The 15,627-nt window shown below is 54.3% G+C and overlaps 2 protein-coding genes across 2 annotated transcripts; one reads left to right on the top strand and one right to left on the bottom strand.

Moving 5' to 3' along the window:
• On the bottom strand, nucleotides 541-5,478 carry PPM1N (protein phosphatase, Mg2+/Mn2+ dependent 1N (putative)). Its single transcript, XM_018062605.1, has 5 exons — nucleotides 3,950-5,478; nucleotides 2,813-2,930; nucleotides 2,631-2,736; nucleotides 2,486-2,546; nucleotides 541-935 (listed from the first exon to the last, which is right to left on the bottom strand). The coding sequence occupies exons 1-5, from the start codon at nucleotides 4,862-4,864 to the stop codon at nucleotides 867-869; spliced, it is 1,269 nt and encodes a 422-aa protein (XP_017918094.1). The 5' UTR covers nucleotides 4,865-5,478; the 3' UTR covers nucleotides 541-866.
• Nucleotides 6,057-15,025, top strand: RTN2 (reticulon 2). The gene is made up of 10 exons (XM_013971573.2): nucleotides 6,057-6,318; nucleotides 8,127-8,171; nucleotides 8,295-8,765; nucleotides 8,872-9,135; nucleotides 11,511-11,718; nucleotides 12,093-12,231; nucleotides 12,379-12,448; nucleotides 12,576-12,622; nucleotides 13,892-13,950; nucleotides 14,527-15,025. The coding sequence occupies exons 1-10, from the start codon at nucleotides 6,285-6,287 to the stop codon at nucleotides 14,606-14,608; spliced, it is 1,419 nt and encodes a 472-aa protein (XP_013827027.2). The 5' UTR covers nucleotides 6,057-6,284; the 3' UTR covers nucleotides 14,609-15,025.

Below are 15,627 nucleotides of genomic sequence, written 5' to 3'. Positions count from 1 at the left end.
TTTTTGCATGGCTGACTAGTTCTCTGTTAGGTTTCTACTCAGCTGTCCCCTCCTCAGAGGTGTTCACGGACCCCCCTGTCTAAAGCAACCATCCCCAGGTGGAAAATGGAGTGACTATGGGTGGGGACTTATTGTATACCATTTTGTGCCCTGTGAATTTCAAACCAAGTGAACTTATTGCCCATAGATAGCAACGTAAAAAAAAAACATAGCTCCCCTAGACGTTTTCTTAATCACATCCCCCATCTCCTTTTTTTTTTTAAGACCCTTGTCAGTGTCTGAGATGACCTTGTTATGGGTTCCCTTGTTTGCTGTTCCCCCACCCCCGCTACGCCCCCCACCCGGAAGTTCCAGGGGGAAGAACTTCAGTGAGTCTGCCAGGTTGATGGACATGAGCAGAGCATTTTGCCCACAGTAGGTGCCCCATACATATTTGCCAAATGACTGAGCAAATAATGCATGTTTGTTTTTTGTGTTTTTTTTACAAGAAAAATATATTTTGAATTATGTAATTAAAATTTAATCATAAAAACTTTCCCCAACCTCCCTGCCAAATAGATGAAAAATAGGAAGCGAAGAGAAGATTATTGAACTGAGTGTTTTTCAGAGTCCAATCAGCTCTAATTATTAGACATTCGGTTTTGGGGTTTGGGTTTTTTTTTTTCGGTCTAGCTGGTGGGTGGAATTTCCCCTCTCTCATAAGATGTCTTATGAGAGGGAAGTATGAGAAAGGGAAATAAGCACTCTGGGGTTCCTCCATCAGCTTCTCTTCCTTCCGCTGGTCTCAAAACTGGGGAAGGGGAGTTCTCTTCCTTAATTCCGCTGAGGTCCCAGCTGGGCAGAGGGTCCTCAAAGGATGACAGCTGTTAAGCCTCCAAGTGCAAGGCAGAGATTGATTGGGCGCCAGTGGGTTCCTCAGCCCCTTTCTGCCCCTTCTGTAAAAACAAAATGTGGAAGACGGTGAATAGGAACCCCTTCTTGCCTCTCGGTATTTACTCCCTGGTGTTCTGAATGCTCCACTCCTATTTTTTCCTTTGAGGAACCAACATTCCTCATCTCTTCAACCCCTTTGTTTTAGGGCAAGGGGACCCCAAGGCCTTAAGGGATGGGCCTGTGACCCCAGCCTGGCCAGTCAGAGACACGGACACTGGTCGGGCACGTGACCCAGTATGGCCAATGAGAAGCAGCTCTGGAACCGCGGCTGCCCCCTACTGGGAAACGCGTGCTCTCACCACTCGGGATGTTAGGTTCCTGGGACGTAAACCTGGAGCAGAAACTCTCTGCCACCTCAGACCGTGCCAGGAAATGAAGCCAACTCAGAGAAAATAAAACTAACTGCATGACATCACTTGACAACTGGATGCAGTCATGCCTTAAGTCCCTGAACTCTTCAATTACACGGACCAGTAAATTCTCTGCTTTGTCTTCGCAGTTTGAATGAGGTTTCTGTCACTCACAAATCAAAAGAATCCTTAGGAAGTTCTCCTTTCTGCTGCTAAGAAATTATCCATACCCCAAGCCAAAGAGTAATAAATAACCCAGCTCCCTTCTCTGCCCTGCAAAGGCCTTCCAGTTTCCATTCTCCCATTTCCTCCCAGACCTCCACCCTATACCTTAATTTATATGACTTCACCCACTACCTCCTTGGACATCTTCAAATAAGCTTTGTGATCCCATGGACTGTTGTCCACCAGGCTCCTCTGTCCATGGAATTTTCCAGGCAAGAGTACTAGAGTGGGTAGCCATTCCCTTCTCCAGGGGATCTTCCCAACCCAGGGATCGAACCCAAGTCTCCTGCATTGCAGGCAGATTCTTTACTGTCTGAACCACTAGGGAAGCCCCCCAAATAGGGTATCTGGGCCCAATCCACAACCTCTCTCCTCTAAGACCTAGACCACCCTCAGAGATGTCCTGGTGGTCCCCGCAGAGCAGTCAGGTTGGTCATCAACGTTCTGTGAATTTTTCTGCCTTATTCCTGGATGGAGGGGTGGTGCTTGGGATGATGGAGCTTCACGGAGCAATGTTGTTGTTCAGTCGCTAAGTCATGTCCCATTCTTTGTGACTCCATGGGCTGCAGCAGGCAAGACTTCCACGTCCTTCACTATCTCTGGGCGTTTGCTCAAACTCATGTCCATTGAGTCGGTGATGCCATCCAACCATCTCATCATCAAAAATCTCATCTTCTGTTGCCCCCTTCTCCTCCTGCCCTCAATCTTTCCCAACTTCAGGGTCTTTCCCAATAATGGAGCAAAGTCAGAGGCATATTTCTTGGAGAAGAAGCACAATCTCTTCTCTGCTTCTGCTTCCGATCCCACCCCCCGCCCCCCCCACACACCTATCACAATTCTTCAGGAACAGGTGTGAGAATTTATTAATATATGGGGCAAATCCACTCTGGCTGCAATTTCCCCATCACTTAAAGGAGTAGGGTGGGGGCTTGAATTACATGCTCCTGTGAAAACGTTCAAGAAAACAGGGTCCTTACCACACAGCGCTGTCTTGAGGCCTGGCAGAACTGAGAATAAGCTTCAGCGATGACTGTGGCCCTTGAGAGCAAAGGAAGGCCTTCAGGAGGGCATCCTCCTCCAGCCAGCAACTCTCCCATTCCAACCTACCCCACCCCAACTCACTTGCAGTAGAGCCCTCCCCCAGGAGGTAAATCCGGGATGTCCTCAGAGGCCAGGGTCCTGAAAACTGTGTTCAAGCTGGGGGGCTCTGAGGCAGAGGCACACAGCTCTGAGAAAGAGACAAGAATTGTGGGGGTGCTCAGCTGGCAGACAAACCCTTCCGCTGGACTCCCAACACCGCTCACCTGCAACTCTGTGTCCCAGGGCTGCATCGAGCAGTACCTCCTTCCTGACGGCCTCCTCACAAGGTCTGGGAGCCCCCGGAAAGCAGACCAGGAGGCAGGTCATGTTGTCCAGGCTGCCCTGGAGAAGGTGGAGAAAAGAGAGCCTGGTGGAACATGCGTGAGGGCCTCAGCACAGGGCTCGATGCCTTCAGCAGTTTCCCAACATCCCCCTTGTTCTAGTACCCCTTCCCAATCTGGTTATGCACCTTTCTTGAAAGTCCCACCCTTCCGCCACTCTAAAGCAAGCCTCTCACAAAGACCAATTGCTTAGGCCACGCCCTCTCTTGCTGTCCTAGCCCCACCCTGTCAAGGAGAACCACTTTGGCCACCTGATGCGAACAGCTGACTCACTGGGAAAGACCCTGATGCTGGGAAAGATTGAGGGCAGGAGGAGAAGGGGGCGACAGAGGATGAGATGGTTGGATGGCATCACCGACTCAATGGAAATGAGCCTGAGCAAACTCCAGGAGATAGTGATGGACAGGGAAGCCTGGTGTGCTGCTGTTCATGGGGTCGCAGAGTTGGACATGACTGAGCAACAGCAACGACAGCTTCTCTTTTCCAAAGCTCCTCGCACTTTGCTGTTTAGCTGCTCTTCCTTCTGCCACTAATCACACCTCAGTACCCACCTCTAGGCCTAAGCGTTTGTGTTTAGTCGCTTCAGTCGTATCCGATTCTTTGCGACCCCATGGACCATGACCCACCAGGCTCCTCTGTCTGTGGAATTTTCCCGGCAAGAATACTGGAGTGGGTTGGCATTTCCTACGTCAGTGGATCTTCCCAACCCAGGAATCGAACCTGCGTCTCCTCCATCTGCTAGATTGCAGGTAAATTCTTTACCACTGAACCACCTGCGAAGCCCTAATAGCTGTCCCATTCCAAAAGACCACGCCCTTTCTCTTAAACCCTTCCCGCGTATCTATCCATCTCATCTTGTCTCCAGTCTTCCCTCAGTCTCGGCCCTCTGCATGTTTTGACCCTGCCCCGTTCTTGCAGGCCCCGCCCATCCTCTAGTTTTACTTTAGCCTCTCCATCAAAGCTCCTTTTCCCTAAATCCTTGGTTCTTCCCTCAAAGACCTCAAGCCCCGCCCCCAAGACCTTGCAAAGACACGTGTCCAACAGCTGCGCGCAGAGAAGCTCTGGGGCCAAGCCCAAACAGAGGCGCGATGCCACCAGTCCCGCTAGGGCAGACCCGGACATCGCGTCCCACACGCCATCAGAAGCCAAGAGCATGAACTCGTCCTCCGCTTGGCGTGCCAGGGCGGTCACCTCAGGCTCCGCGGAAACGAGTTGCTGTTCTGGGGGCCTTCCCGGAGCCTCTTTGTAGGCAAAGTCTCCCAGTGCTCTGGACACTGCCAAAGAGCCCTCGAGGCGCCGACGGCTGATGGTGCCGCCCGCGTCATGGATGCGTTCACGTTCTCGGGGACGGATGGGCCGATGGTCCTCGGTGCTGAAGGCCACGGCGCCGGCGCGACTCAGCACCGCGCGAGAGTCACCGCAGTGCGCCAGGTACAGAAAGCGCGGGGAAACCAGTAACGCCACAGCGGTGGAGCCCCCCGGCTCGCCGCGGGGCCAGAGCGCACGCAGGCGCGCGTCTGCGCTCAGAAAGGCGCGGCGCAGTGCTTCGCATACGCCCTGGGGCTCGCTGGGCTCCGGGCCCAGCGCCTCAAGTACTTGGCCCTTCAGGTGGCGCGCGCCGAAGAGGGCGGCTCTTGCCCCGCCGTGGCCGTCGAGGACTGCGAAGAAAGCCCAGCCCGGGGGCAGCCCGGGTAGCTCAAGGCAAGCGCAATGAGCGTCCTCCATGTGTGCGCGCCAGCCCTGTACTGCGCTAGCCCCGAAGCGCAGACCCCACGCCGCCGCCGCACCCCCGTGCGGCCGCTGGGCGCAACGCGGCGCGTCTAGGAGGGACTGAGGCCGGTTGGGAGACCTGCATCCCTCCTCTTCTTCCTCCATCTCCTCTTCCTTGCGGGCTGGCCAAAGGAGACGTTCCAGCAGGCGGGCAAGGGCCGCCATCCTTCGGCCTGGGGATTAGGAAGACTCCACCCTCTGCACCTGCTAACCATCCCCGCCCCACCCGCTCACTAATCCCCTGCCTTGTGACATTTTAAACCACCTAAATCTCCTTCCTATGCCCTTGACTTGCACTCAAGTCACTAGAAAGGGTTGAACTCTTAGGGCTTCCCTCTTTCACGTCTTCAAAGCGAGGCTTTGGGTTTGGATCAGAGAAAAATGACAATAGTGCCAATCTAGCACTGACCATAGCTACACATAATTTTACATCATCATCTCCAGTTTACCGAAGAGGAAACCGAGTCACAGAAGTAAACAGTGTTATTGGGAAACAATTTCTAGCATCTGTATTCTCAACACAACACTCTGCTTCGGGTACCCAGCCCTGCTCTGTCCAATCTTCTCCCATTTCAGTGGTCCCATCCCGGGTTTCAAAAGCTTTCAATTCTTAACTTTTTTATTTCGACCTCTCGCTCTCGGTCTAGTCCCCGGGTTTCAGTTGCTTCTCTTCCAGGTCCCGCCCATCCATTCATACATACAGTGGCTCCAAATATTTGCTATCCCGACTGGACTCTAGCTCCGCCTCTTAGCTACAGGCCCAGCCCCCTCACTCCAGATTGCGCTCACCTTCTGAGCCACACCATCTCCCTTGTTTGTTCTGCCTTATTCCCCCTAGGCCACGCCTCTAGCTCCTCTGTCTCGGACTGACTCCGCCCAACTCTGAATAATTCCAAATTAGCTTAAGGCCCTTCAAGTCTGAGCTCCTCCCCTTGTCTCAAAAGTTTCCAAGTAGTTTCTTCTCGCCCCCTTTCCCACTCCCACTGAGATTCTAAGCTCGCACCTTTACCTCCCAGCGGTAATCTTTGCACCCTCCCTTCATTGACACCTCTAGCTCCACCAGAACGGAGTCTGAGTTCCACGCCTCCGTCCTCTCCGCCTGGGCTCCTGCATCCTTATCTCTCTGAGCCCCTCACCCAACCCTCGGCCCCACTTTACTCCCACTAAAGGCCCCGCCCTCCTTCCTCTAGACCCCGCCGTTCAGACCGCCTTCCAAGACTTCTCGACCAGTAGCCTGCCGCCATAGCTCCGCCCCTCTATTAGGAAGACCACACCCCTCCATCCTCCCGCGCTTTTCCCCGCCCCCTTGCCCTCCCTCAGGTTCCTCCCCTCGGTCTGTGGCTCCGCCCCTGGCCCCCGCGCTGCAGTGCCCCCCCCACCAGCGGCCCCTCCCGCCCTTACCGAGCTGAACTGAGGGCGGCGGCGGCGGCGGCGACTGCTGGAGCGGCCCGGCAGGAGGAGGCGGCGAGGATGGCGGCGGCGGCGGCGGCGTCCTGGGCGCGGCGGAGATGAGCGCTCGCGGCCCCAGGCCCAAGGCGGCGTGGCCGGAGTGGGCGGGGGTCCCGATGCAGGCCCGAGGGGGGCCATGGGGCAGGTCCTGCCGGTCTTCGCCCACTGCAGTGAGTAGGGGGAGGCTCAGGCCTGGTGTGGGGCCCAGAGGCCCGGGTGGGCTCCTCTTCGGTTTCCCCTCCGACCTGGGCCGCGGGAGAGCCGAGATAGGGGAGGAGGTGAAGGAGACAAAGGAAGATCTGCCCTCCCCCATGTTCTAGCAGCGATGGGGGCGACTTGACCCGGAGAATCTGAGTGAGACTGAGCAGAGACTGGGGGCACTGAGAGAGCCGAAGGGGGGCGCGCTGGGCGCTTGTATGTGCCGCGGGGCTCCGCCCGGGCTTGAGGACGCTCTCCAGGAGCTGTCCCCTCGCCCTGGTGCTGGCCGCAGCCGGCGGGGAGGGGATTTCGATGGAGGGGTAGAGTGAGTATGGAGAAGAGGGGTCTGACTCCCCCTCCCCCGCATCACCCATCTTCGCATCCCACCTCCGTTTTCTGCCCAAAATCAGAGGCAGCCCCGGTCTCACCCGAAGTGTCCAATCCCCTGTCCCCAGGAAACAGCCAGTCTCTGGGTTGGGGCGAGGACTCCTGGATCCTTAGCTGTTTTTACCACTCCAGGTCTTTCATTCCTGGTCTCCTATTCCCCATCTGAGGAAATGAGGTGGGGGCGGGGGGCATGCGATTTCAATTTCCAAAAGGTATTGATCATCTCCTGTAGGCAAAGCCCCAAGCTAGCTCTGAGAGGCTGAATTCCATAATTGAAATTGAGCCTTATCTAAGCCTCATGATTTCTGAGCCCAGAGCTCTAATGGTCCTGGTCTAACATTCTCTGTCTCACACCCCTGAGGTTCTGAGAACTGGAGATTTCAACACTGACCTAGCCATTTGCATGTCTTGGGAGTCCAGATGCCAAGATTCTAAGAATTTGTTATTTCAACGTTTTAGCGTATCATCCCTACATTCTAAGATCTTGTCCCTACCTGGGCTTACAAAGGAAGGCCCTTCGTCTTCTCCCCACCCCACCCCCACCTTACCTCTTTGCTCTCATCTCCAATCATCTCCCCTTCAGTCACCCTGTTCCAGTCATATCTGCACACTTCTCCGTTCCTCAAATAGGCAAAGCTTAGTGCTTGCCTCAGGGCCTTTGCACTGGCTTTTCTCTCTGCATGGAAGACTCTTCCCTAGATATTCTCATGGCTTCATCACATCATTCAGATTTCTGCTGAGATGTCATCCAAGGAGTCTTCCTCACCAACCTGTCTGAAATAGCATCCCCTTATTTTCTCTTCCTTTACTTTGATTTTTCTCCGTATACTTAGCACCCAACACCATAAATTTAATAGTTTGTGTCTATCTCCCCTATAGAGTGTAAGCTCTATAAGACTAGGGGTTTTGTTTACAATTGTATCTTCAGGATCTAAAATAGTGACTGGAGTTTATTAAGCACTCAAATAATGGTTGTTGAAAGAATTAATGATTGAAACCTAAAAGTCTCCTAAAATCCCTAAGGGCTTCCCAGGTGGCGCTGTTGGTAAAGGACCCGCTTGCCAATGCAGGAAACCTAAGAGACGCGGGTCTGGAGAATCCCATGGACAAAAGAGCCTGGCGGGCTACAGTCCATGGGATCGCAGAGTCAGACACGCGGGAAGCAACGTTTAAAGACTCTAAGATCAAGATTCCTGGATTTGAACTTCCAAGACCGAGCTTCAGATAGCAGGGATAGGAAGGTTTTACAGTCTGTATGCAGAATGTTCTAAAGGTCCTGTGATGAAAATTCTAAGATTTCTTAATTCAGACACGTTTCCAGGACTGGCTCACTACTGGCTCACTAATCAGGCAGTCTAAACTTCTAAGAGTCCTCGATATTTTTCTCTTGCAGAAGAAGCTCCGTCTACAGCTTCATCTACCCCTGACTCCACAGAAGGTAAACAAAGAGGGAGGATGTGAGAGTGGAACTTGAAGGGGGCCCACAGCTGGGTCAAGGGATTAAGGGGAGTGGGTTAGGGTCTTCGGCAGAGGAGCTCATGCCCTCCTTTGCTTGTGGCAGGAGGGAACGACGATTCGGATTTTCGGGAGCTGCATACAGCCCGGGAATTCTCAGAGGACGACGAGGAGGAGACCACGTCGCAGGACTGGGGCACTCCCCGGGAGCTGACCTTCTCCTACATCGCCTTCGACGGTGTGGTGGGCTCTGGGGCTCGCAGGGATTCAGCCGCTCGCCGCCCACGGCCCCAGGGCCGCTCAGTCTCGGAGCCTCGAGACCTGCCCCCTCAGCCCGGCCTGGGCGACAGCTTGGAAAGCATCCCCAGCCTGAGCCAATCCCCAGAGCCCGGGCGTCGAGGTGACCCCAGTTCTGCCCCTCCAGCTGAGCGCCCCCCGGAGGACCTGGGGCTCCAGCTGGATCAGCTGGGCTGGGCGACCCGGGGAGCAGTGACTGGGGAGGACTCTGCCACCAGTAGCTCCACTCCGCTGGAAGACGAGGAGCCCGAAGGATCAGTGGCTGGAGAGGCTGGGAAAGGTGAGATGTCTGAGGTGCTGAGACTGAAGCCACAAGGGTGGGTGGTTTCTTTCCTGAGGGCACCTCCAAAGCGAAAGCTCAGAGCCTTCTCTCTCTAACGCACCAGAATTGGACCTACCACTCGGATTTGTGCAGTCCTCGCCGCTTGAAGTCTTTACTCCACAGCCCAGCCCTGTCTCTGGGATCCCCCAGACTCCCACCCCATCCCCGCCTCGATCCCAATCCCGGGATTCGAACTCTTTGCCGGATGAGCCCTTGCTGGACGAGAAGGAGGAAGAGCCCTGGGGGCAACTGGAGCGGGAGCCAATCACGGGGCAGTGCCTCGATAGCACGGACCAATCAGAATTCACATTGGAATCACACGTTCTAGGTAAACTCCGCGAGGGAACGGGCTACTTTGGACCACTGGGAGGGTGGAGGATTGATATTTAAAGGCACCAAACTCCCGAAGGAACGGAGGAGAGTGGAGAAACGGAGGAGGTATTGCTATTGGCAGGACATTATACACTCTACCCTTAAAAAAAGTCCCGTTACCTAAGATTGCCATTGGCTCTTTTTATATAGCTGCCCCTCCCACTCGAGAAATTAGCCCGCCCATTGAGGGTTTAGGATTGGGATTGGCTAATTGCTTAAAAAAAAAAAATCCCTCTTTTGTAGTGCTCCCCCTAGAGGCTGACTTTGGACAGGCCAAATCCCTGAAAAAGTAAGGCGCTCTTTTGAATGTGGCCACCTGGCTCGTAAAAGTAAACTCGGAGCCTTTTAAAACCTTTCCTCTTCCCTGACCACTAGCATTGGCAAACTGTAAATATACCCGCCTTGCTTTAAAGTATGCTCAGTCTTCATGAACGGTTCCTATAGGTTGGTTGTAGACATCCCTGCTTTCGGCTGTTTACAAAGAGAGCCATACAGTTTTGGAATTGTTCCCACCTCTATGGAGAGCCATTGGCTGGGTACAAAGGGGGCCCCGCCCCCTATTCCCTCCCTCCGGGTTCCACTGAAGTGGGCAAAATCCCTGAGAAGCAGCGGTGTCTGTAGCCTCTCACTCGGAGGAGCCGAGATGGGGAGTAAAGGTGGGCTTTCGGGGCGGGCTGGGACGCGAGGGCTGGGGGACCGTGGAAAGGGCCCCAGATTCGCTTTTGTCGCCCTCAACTCTGGGGGATGTTTCCTCTTGGTCCCAGACTCCCCAGAAATGCAGGCTGGGGCTGAGGGGCTGTGGGGGTACCTAGGGAGGGCGTGGTGGGAGTGTGGGGTCCCCTCTCTCTCCAGCCAGAGCTTTGGGGCCCGAGAGCAGCGAGGCCCCCTCCCCCAGCCTCTGGTCCAGGCGGTGCTGTCACTCAGTAGCCTGACGGGCCAGCACAGCTGCGGGAGAGGCTCCCTCCCCCACAGCACGCCTAAACTTAGCCCCCGCCTCAGACGACCCGGCCCGTCCCCCACCCAATGGCGCAGGCCTCGGGGAGCCTGCAGGGGAGGGGTTGAGGGGAGACCTACCCTAGTTACTGTAGATGGGAGGATGTGTATAGGGAGGATGCAGAAGTGAGGAGAGTCAGACTCTGAGGGGGACTGGTTGGGATGGGTCAGTTTGATTGCAGGAAGGGTGGTAGGATGGCAACTGTCCAGAAATAGAAGGCAGGGTACCAGGCTCTCAGTTCAGTGCTCAAAGGGGAGCCGATTATACGGAAAGCTGTTAAAAGTTAAGATGCGTGAGATGAGGGTTGGGGTCCAAAGGCCACTGATCAAAGCTTAGGCTGGGCTTGGGAGGTGAGTTAGAAATTTGAGTTAGAGCCTAGGAAGGAGAATGATGTCATTAATATTAGGACATAGATATATGTGTTGGTAGGGATATCAGGGAGATGTTACTTTGTACCCCTCAGGGTGCATAAAAGAAAAAGAACAATAACGCCCATTGTTGGGCAGGATGCTGGGAACGATTGTTAGACTCTTGTTTGCAAGCAATTCAATAAAATTTATGATACTTGAAAATACAAAATTAGTCCACCCTGCGATTTGACCCCTGGGATTATATCTCAGAAACAGAACCTCTTGGAGGTTCTGTTGTTTCCAGTACTGTCTAGGAAGGGGATGGAGGGAGGAAACAAAATAAATGGCCCAGCAATAGATACGTGGTTGAATAAAATAAATAATGGTGTAGCGACACCATGGAATATTGTGTAGCCCTTAAAAAGAATGAATTAAAGGCTGTTCTAGTTGACCAGAAGAGAATTCTAGGAGAAAAAGTAGAGTGAGATACGCATGATGCAGAAGAATGATTTTTTTCACCCAAACTTCTGTTCACACATACTCTATGGGCAGGAGTAAGCTTATGGGGACTCGCTAGACAGTTAACTTGGGTTTTCCAGGAGGCATGCATGGAATGAAAGTGTTAGTCGCTTAGTCATGTCTGACTCTTGTGACCCCATGGACTGTAGCCCGCCAGGTTCCTCTGTCCATGGGATTCTTCAGGCAAGAATACTGGAGTGGGTAGCCTTTCCCTTCTCTAAGGGATCTTCCTTACCCAGGATCGAATCTGGGTCTTCCGCCTGGCAGGCAGATTCTTCACTGTCTGAGTCACCAGGAAAGCCCAAGCGTGGAATAAAAGAAGACAAATAAAAATTTGGAAATTGGGCTAAGGCTCCCACAGGTGTGTCAAGAGGTCATGGTTCAGCCCCGAGACAGGAAATATGAGGTCAAGAGGTCAGCCAGGGCAGCTCCACAGCCCAGCCTGATCGACGCCCCCTCCCTCCACAGTGGTGGACCTGCTGCACTGGAAGGACGCGAAGACGTCAGGAGTGGTCTTCACAGGCCTCATGGTCTCCCTGCTAAGCCTCCTGCACTTTAGCATCGTGTCCGTGGCCGCCCACGTGGCCCTGTTGCTGCTCTGCGGCACCATCTCTCTCAGGGTTTACCGAAAAGTGCTGCAGGCCGTGCACCGGGGGGATGGCGCCAACCCCTTCCAGTGAGAAGCCCCAGCCCGGCCCCCCACCCCTGATCTCTGTCCAGACCCCAGCGCTGACCCATGACCTCAGATCAGGCACTGACTTCTCACTCTGGCCCCGACCCATCCTCTTCCTGTTCCTAACTCCAACCTGATACCCTGACATTAAACCGGACTCTTGACCCTTGGCTTCCAGGGTCAAGACCCTAACCTCTGTTCCTCTGACCTCTGACCCTAACCTCTCCTTGATCCCATCTCCTGACCCTGACCTCCACCCTACCCCTCTACACCTGGTCTCTTTCCCAACTCTCATTTCTTGTCCTTGTCTTGGGCATTCCCCTCAGCCTGGGCCCCCTCCACCTGCCGAGTTGCCTCACACACCTCTGTTCTCTCAGGGCCTACCTGGATGTGGACCTGACCCTGACTCAGGAGCAGACTGAACGTTTGTCCCAGCAGATTGCCTCCCGTGTGGTTTCTGCGGCCATACAGCTGCGGCATTTCTTTCTGGTAGAAGACCTCGTGGACTCCCTCAAGGTGCCCTGAAGCCCCCCACCTCCCTCCTGGGTCCCCAGCATTCCCCTGGCTGCCCCTGGTGGGGTGGAGGGGGAGGAGGGCCATTGTGTGAGTTCCCAGCCTGGGGTGCACCCTGTAGGCTCTGCTCACCCTCGCCCTCACCCTCAGCTGGCCCTTCTCTTCTACATCTTGACCTTCGTGGGTGCCGTCTTCAACGGTTTGACTCTTCTCATTCTGGGTGAGCTGGGAAGGCTGTGGAGCGCAGGGTGGGGAGGTAGGGCCCTGGGACTTGGTGGGGGACAGGGTTATGAATGGAACTGTTAATCTCCGGGGAGGACCCTGACCCCCCATCTCTGTGCCCGCAGGAGTGATCGGTGTATTCACAGTCCCTCTGCTATATCGACAGCACCAGGTGAGTGTGACAGGCCTTCAGTTGGGAGTACCCCAACCAAACACAACTGGTCTGATCGCCCCCTGCCCCCCAACAGCCAGGGTCAATGACAAATGTTCCAGCCAGAGAAGAGAGGACCAGCTGGTGTTCCTACCCTGACAGAGTCAGGATCTGACTGACACGTGCCAGGCACAGGTGGACTGCCTGCTGCCCTTTCTCCATGCAGCTAGAGTCTACCTAATACATTTCAATAGTCAGCGACAGGCATTTTGATTGGTGTCCCATGACAGAGCCAGTGGCAGAGCCAGGATCTAGCTGATGTATCCCAACCCAAGGCAAGTAGACTCACCAATGCTCCTCCCCAACAATGATGCAAGGCCTGCCTTGACATGTCCTAGCTCCAGAGAAAGCCTGACTGGTGTCTTCTCTCCCTGACACAGCAGGAAGCCAAACAACACTCATCCTAGCTAGAAACAGGCAGACAGATGAATGCCTCCTCCTGACAGCCTGATACCCTCTGTCCCTGTGATACCACCAGGGACTGACAAACACATATTCCATTTGCAGACAGATAGACAGTCTGATGCTGTCTATCTCTACACATAGCCTGGGTCTGACTGGCACCCATCTCAGCCAATCAGGTGGACTGACTGATGCCCTCACTCCCTGAAACTGCGAGGGACTGACATTTCAGTTAAATCAGGTGGGATGTCTGTTACCCAGAACACTGACAGAACCGGGCCAACTGACATACATCCTATCCAGAGACAGACAGATGGACCGCATTCCATTTTGACATTCTCCAGCACAGCTGAGAGCCCAGTGATGCCCATCCCTGCCAGGGATATAGTCCTAACTAACTCCCTCACGTGCTGGAATCACCAAGACTCACAAAGTCAGCTAATGTGAATTTAAATCAGTCCACTCAGGGACTCGACAAGCAACACTAATGCCCTCTGCTCTTATGCTGTCCCTAAACACACATACATACACACATCTCAAAGATTAACAATAGTGCCCAGGACACAAACTCACTGGCAAATTCTTGTGTCTACCCATCATCCCTTCCTACACAGAGTATGGTCCAATCAGTTTGACACTTCACCTTGGACTTCTGACTTCCAAGGGTATTTTATTATGTTTAGAGTTGAAGGTGGCATGGTAGGCCTCTCCCCCAAACTCCTGATTTGAGTCGGGGCAGGGGAGGGGGAAGGAAGCAGCCTCCTTAATGAATTAGGGAGAAGAGCCCCCTCCAATCTCTCCTTTCACCCTTTTTCTTCATCCCCCCAGGCCCAGATTGATCAGTATGTGGGATTGGTGACCAATCAATTGAGCCACATCAAAACTAAGTAAGTGCATGTGGTGGAGATGGATGGGATGGGGAATGGAGAAACTTGGGGATCGTTCCCCTTGCCCCCTTTGTGCCCCCACGTCCCCGTATTCCTTATCTCTAAACCTCCTGGGGTTGAATGCTGCTGCTGCTGCTGCTGCTGCTAAGTCGCTTCAGTCGTGTCCGACTCTGCGACCCCATAGACGGCAGCTCATCAGGCTCCCCCGTCCCTGGGGGCAGAATACTTGCCCTCCAGGCAAGAATACTGGAGTGGGTTGCCATTTCCTTCTCCAATGCATGAAAGTGAAAAGTGAAAGTGAAGTCGCTCAGTCGTGTCCGACTCCTAGCGACCCCATGGACTGCAGCCTACCAGGCTCCTCCATCCATGGGATTTTCCAGGCAAGAGTACTGGAGTGGGGTGCCATTGCCTTCTCCATATCTCCTTCCTAAAAGGTAAGAGACAATTCCACGGCAGGCCAGTAGGTGGAGGGCTGGGGCTGGTTTGGGCCCTGAGTTTCTCCTTCCAGTTTTCCCTTTAGTTCTCAGAATTATCCTGTCTTGCCCCACCCCTTGACTCCACCTGTTTTTCCTTCAGGATCCGAGCTAAAATCCCAGGGACCGGAGCCCTTGCCTCGGTAGCAGCTGCAGTCTCCGGACCCAAAGCCAAAGCCGAATGAAAGAGGTGTCTCTGCCTGCGGGACGCCTGCCCCCACCCCGTGTAGCCCTCTGCCCTCTTCCATCTCCTTTCCATCCCTGCCCTCTCCCAGCCTCACCCCGAGCCATTTCCCAGTGGGTGTGAGGATCACTCACACCAGGGAGTTTGCGCAAATTGCCTGAGCGGCCAGGACTACATTTCCCAAGAGGCTCTATGTAGGAGTTCAAGGAAAGCGAGGCACCTTGGCCGCGGGGCCTCCTGGGACTTGTAGTTGCCTAGATAGGGCACACGCCCTGCACTTCCGTGACCCCACCGCTGGAGGCACCGTGAGGGCTTGGTGTCTCTTTTGACGCCACTAGCCCCAACGCTGGGGCTTTGCATGGGGCCCAGGGGAGGCCTGAGCTTGGATTTACACTGTAATAAAGACTTCTGTGGAAAACCCAGGGCCTCCTGTGCTTCCAGCCCCCTCCAGCTTTCATATTCCTGCCCTGAAAAGGGCTTAAGTGATTCTCAAGAAGGAACCTTCCCCATCTCTGCAGAAGAAGAACCGAGAGGCGGCAGATCCCAGGGCTAGTCAGGCCTTGACAGTCGCTTTCCACGCCTGTACTCCTCGCGGACATCACTAGGCGATTCCCACACTCTGTCTGCTGTGCCCCCGGTCTCACCTGAGTCCCAGACCCATGTATCCAGCTGCCTTCTGGAGGACTCCCCCCTCAAATCTATCCAAACCTCTTCCTGGTCCTACCTGATTTCCAAGTCCGGGAGCCCCCTCCTGTCCACGTTGTTGCCCAGCCAGAGACCCAGATTTGGCCCTGGGCTCCTACTCCCTCACATCTACTCAGTCGTGAAGCCACGCCTGTTTCACTCTTACAAACGTCTCTCATCCACCCACTTCTCTCTATTCCAAATGCCTTGGGAATAAACACAGGGCCTCGTGGCCTCTGGGCCTCGGTTTCCAAAACTAAACCGGGGCAAGAGAAGACAGGAAGCTCGACTCTAAAGACTCAGGGACCTTGGGACTTCCTTGGCGGTCCAGTGGTT

The sequence above is a fragment of the Capra hircus genome, chromosome 18 (assembly GCF_001704415.2).
Source record: "Capra hircus breed San Clemente chromosome 18, ASM170441v1, whole genome shotgun sequence".
In the NCBI taxonomy this organism is placed as follows: Eukaryota; Metazoa; Chordata; class Mammalia; order Artiodactyla; family Bovidae; genus Capra; species Capra hircus.
The sequence above is the reverse complement of the archived record's forward strand: the minus strand, read 5'-3'. Positions and strand labels throughout refer to the sequence as shown.

Excerpts from the sequence above, each read along its gene's own strand:
- PPM1N (XM_018062605.1), bottom strand. The coding sequence starts at position 4,864 with ATGGCGGCCCTTGCCCGCCTGCTGGAACGTCTCCTTTGGCCAGCCCGC. Across the intron at positions 2,931-3,949 it reads TGGACACGTGTCTTTGCAAG|GGCAGCCTGGACAACATGAC; the intron begins GTCTTGGGGGCG and ends CACCTTCTCCAG. Across the intron at positions 936-2,485 it reads CCTCAAGACAGCGCTGTGTG|AAGGGGCAGAAAGGGGCTGA; the intron begins GTAAGGACCCTG and ends TTGTTTTTACAG.
- RTN2 (XM_013971573.2), top strand. The coding sequence starts at position 6,285 with ATGGGGCAGGTCCTGCCGGTCTTCGCCCACTGCA. Across the intron at positions 11,719-12,092 it reads GATGGCGCCAACCCCTTCCA|GGCCTACCTGGATGTGGACC; the intron begins GTGAGAAGCCCC and ends CTGTTCTCTCAG. Across the intron at positions 12,449-12,575 it reads TTTGACTCTTCTCATTCTGG|GAGTGATCGGTGTATTCACA; the intron begins GTGAGCTGGGAA and ends CTGTGCCCGCAG.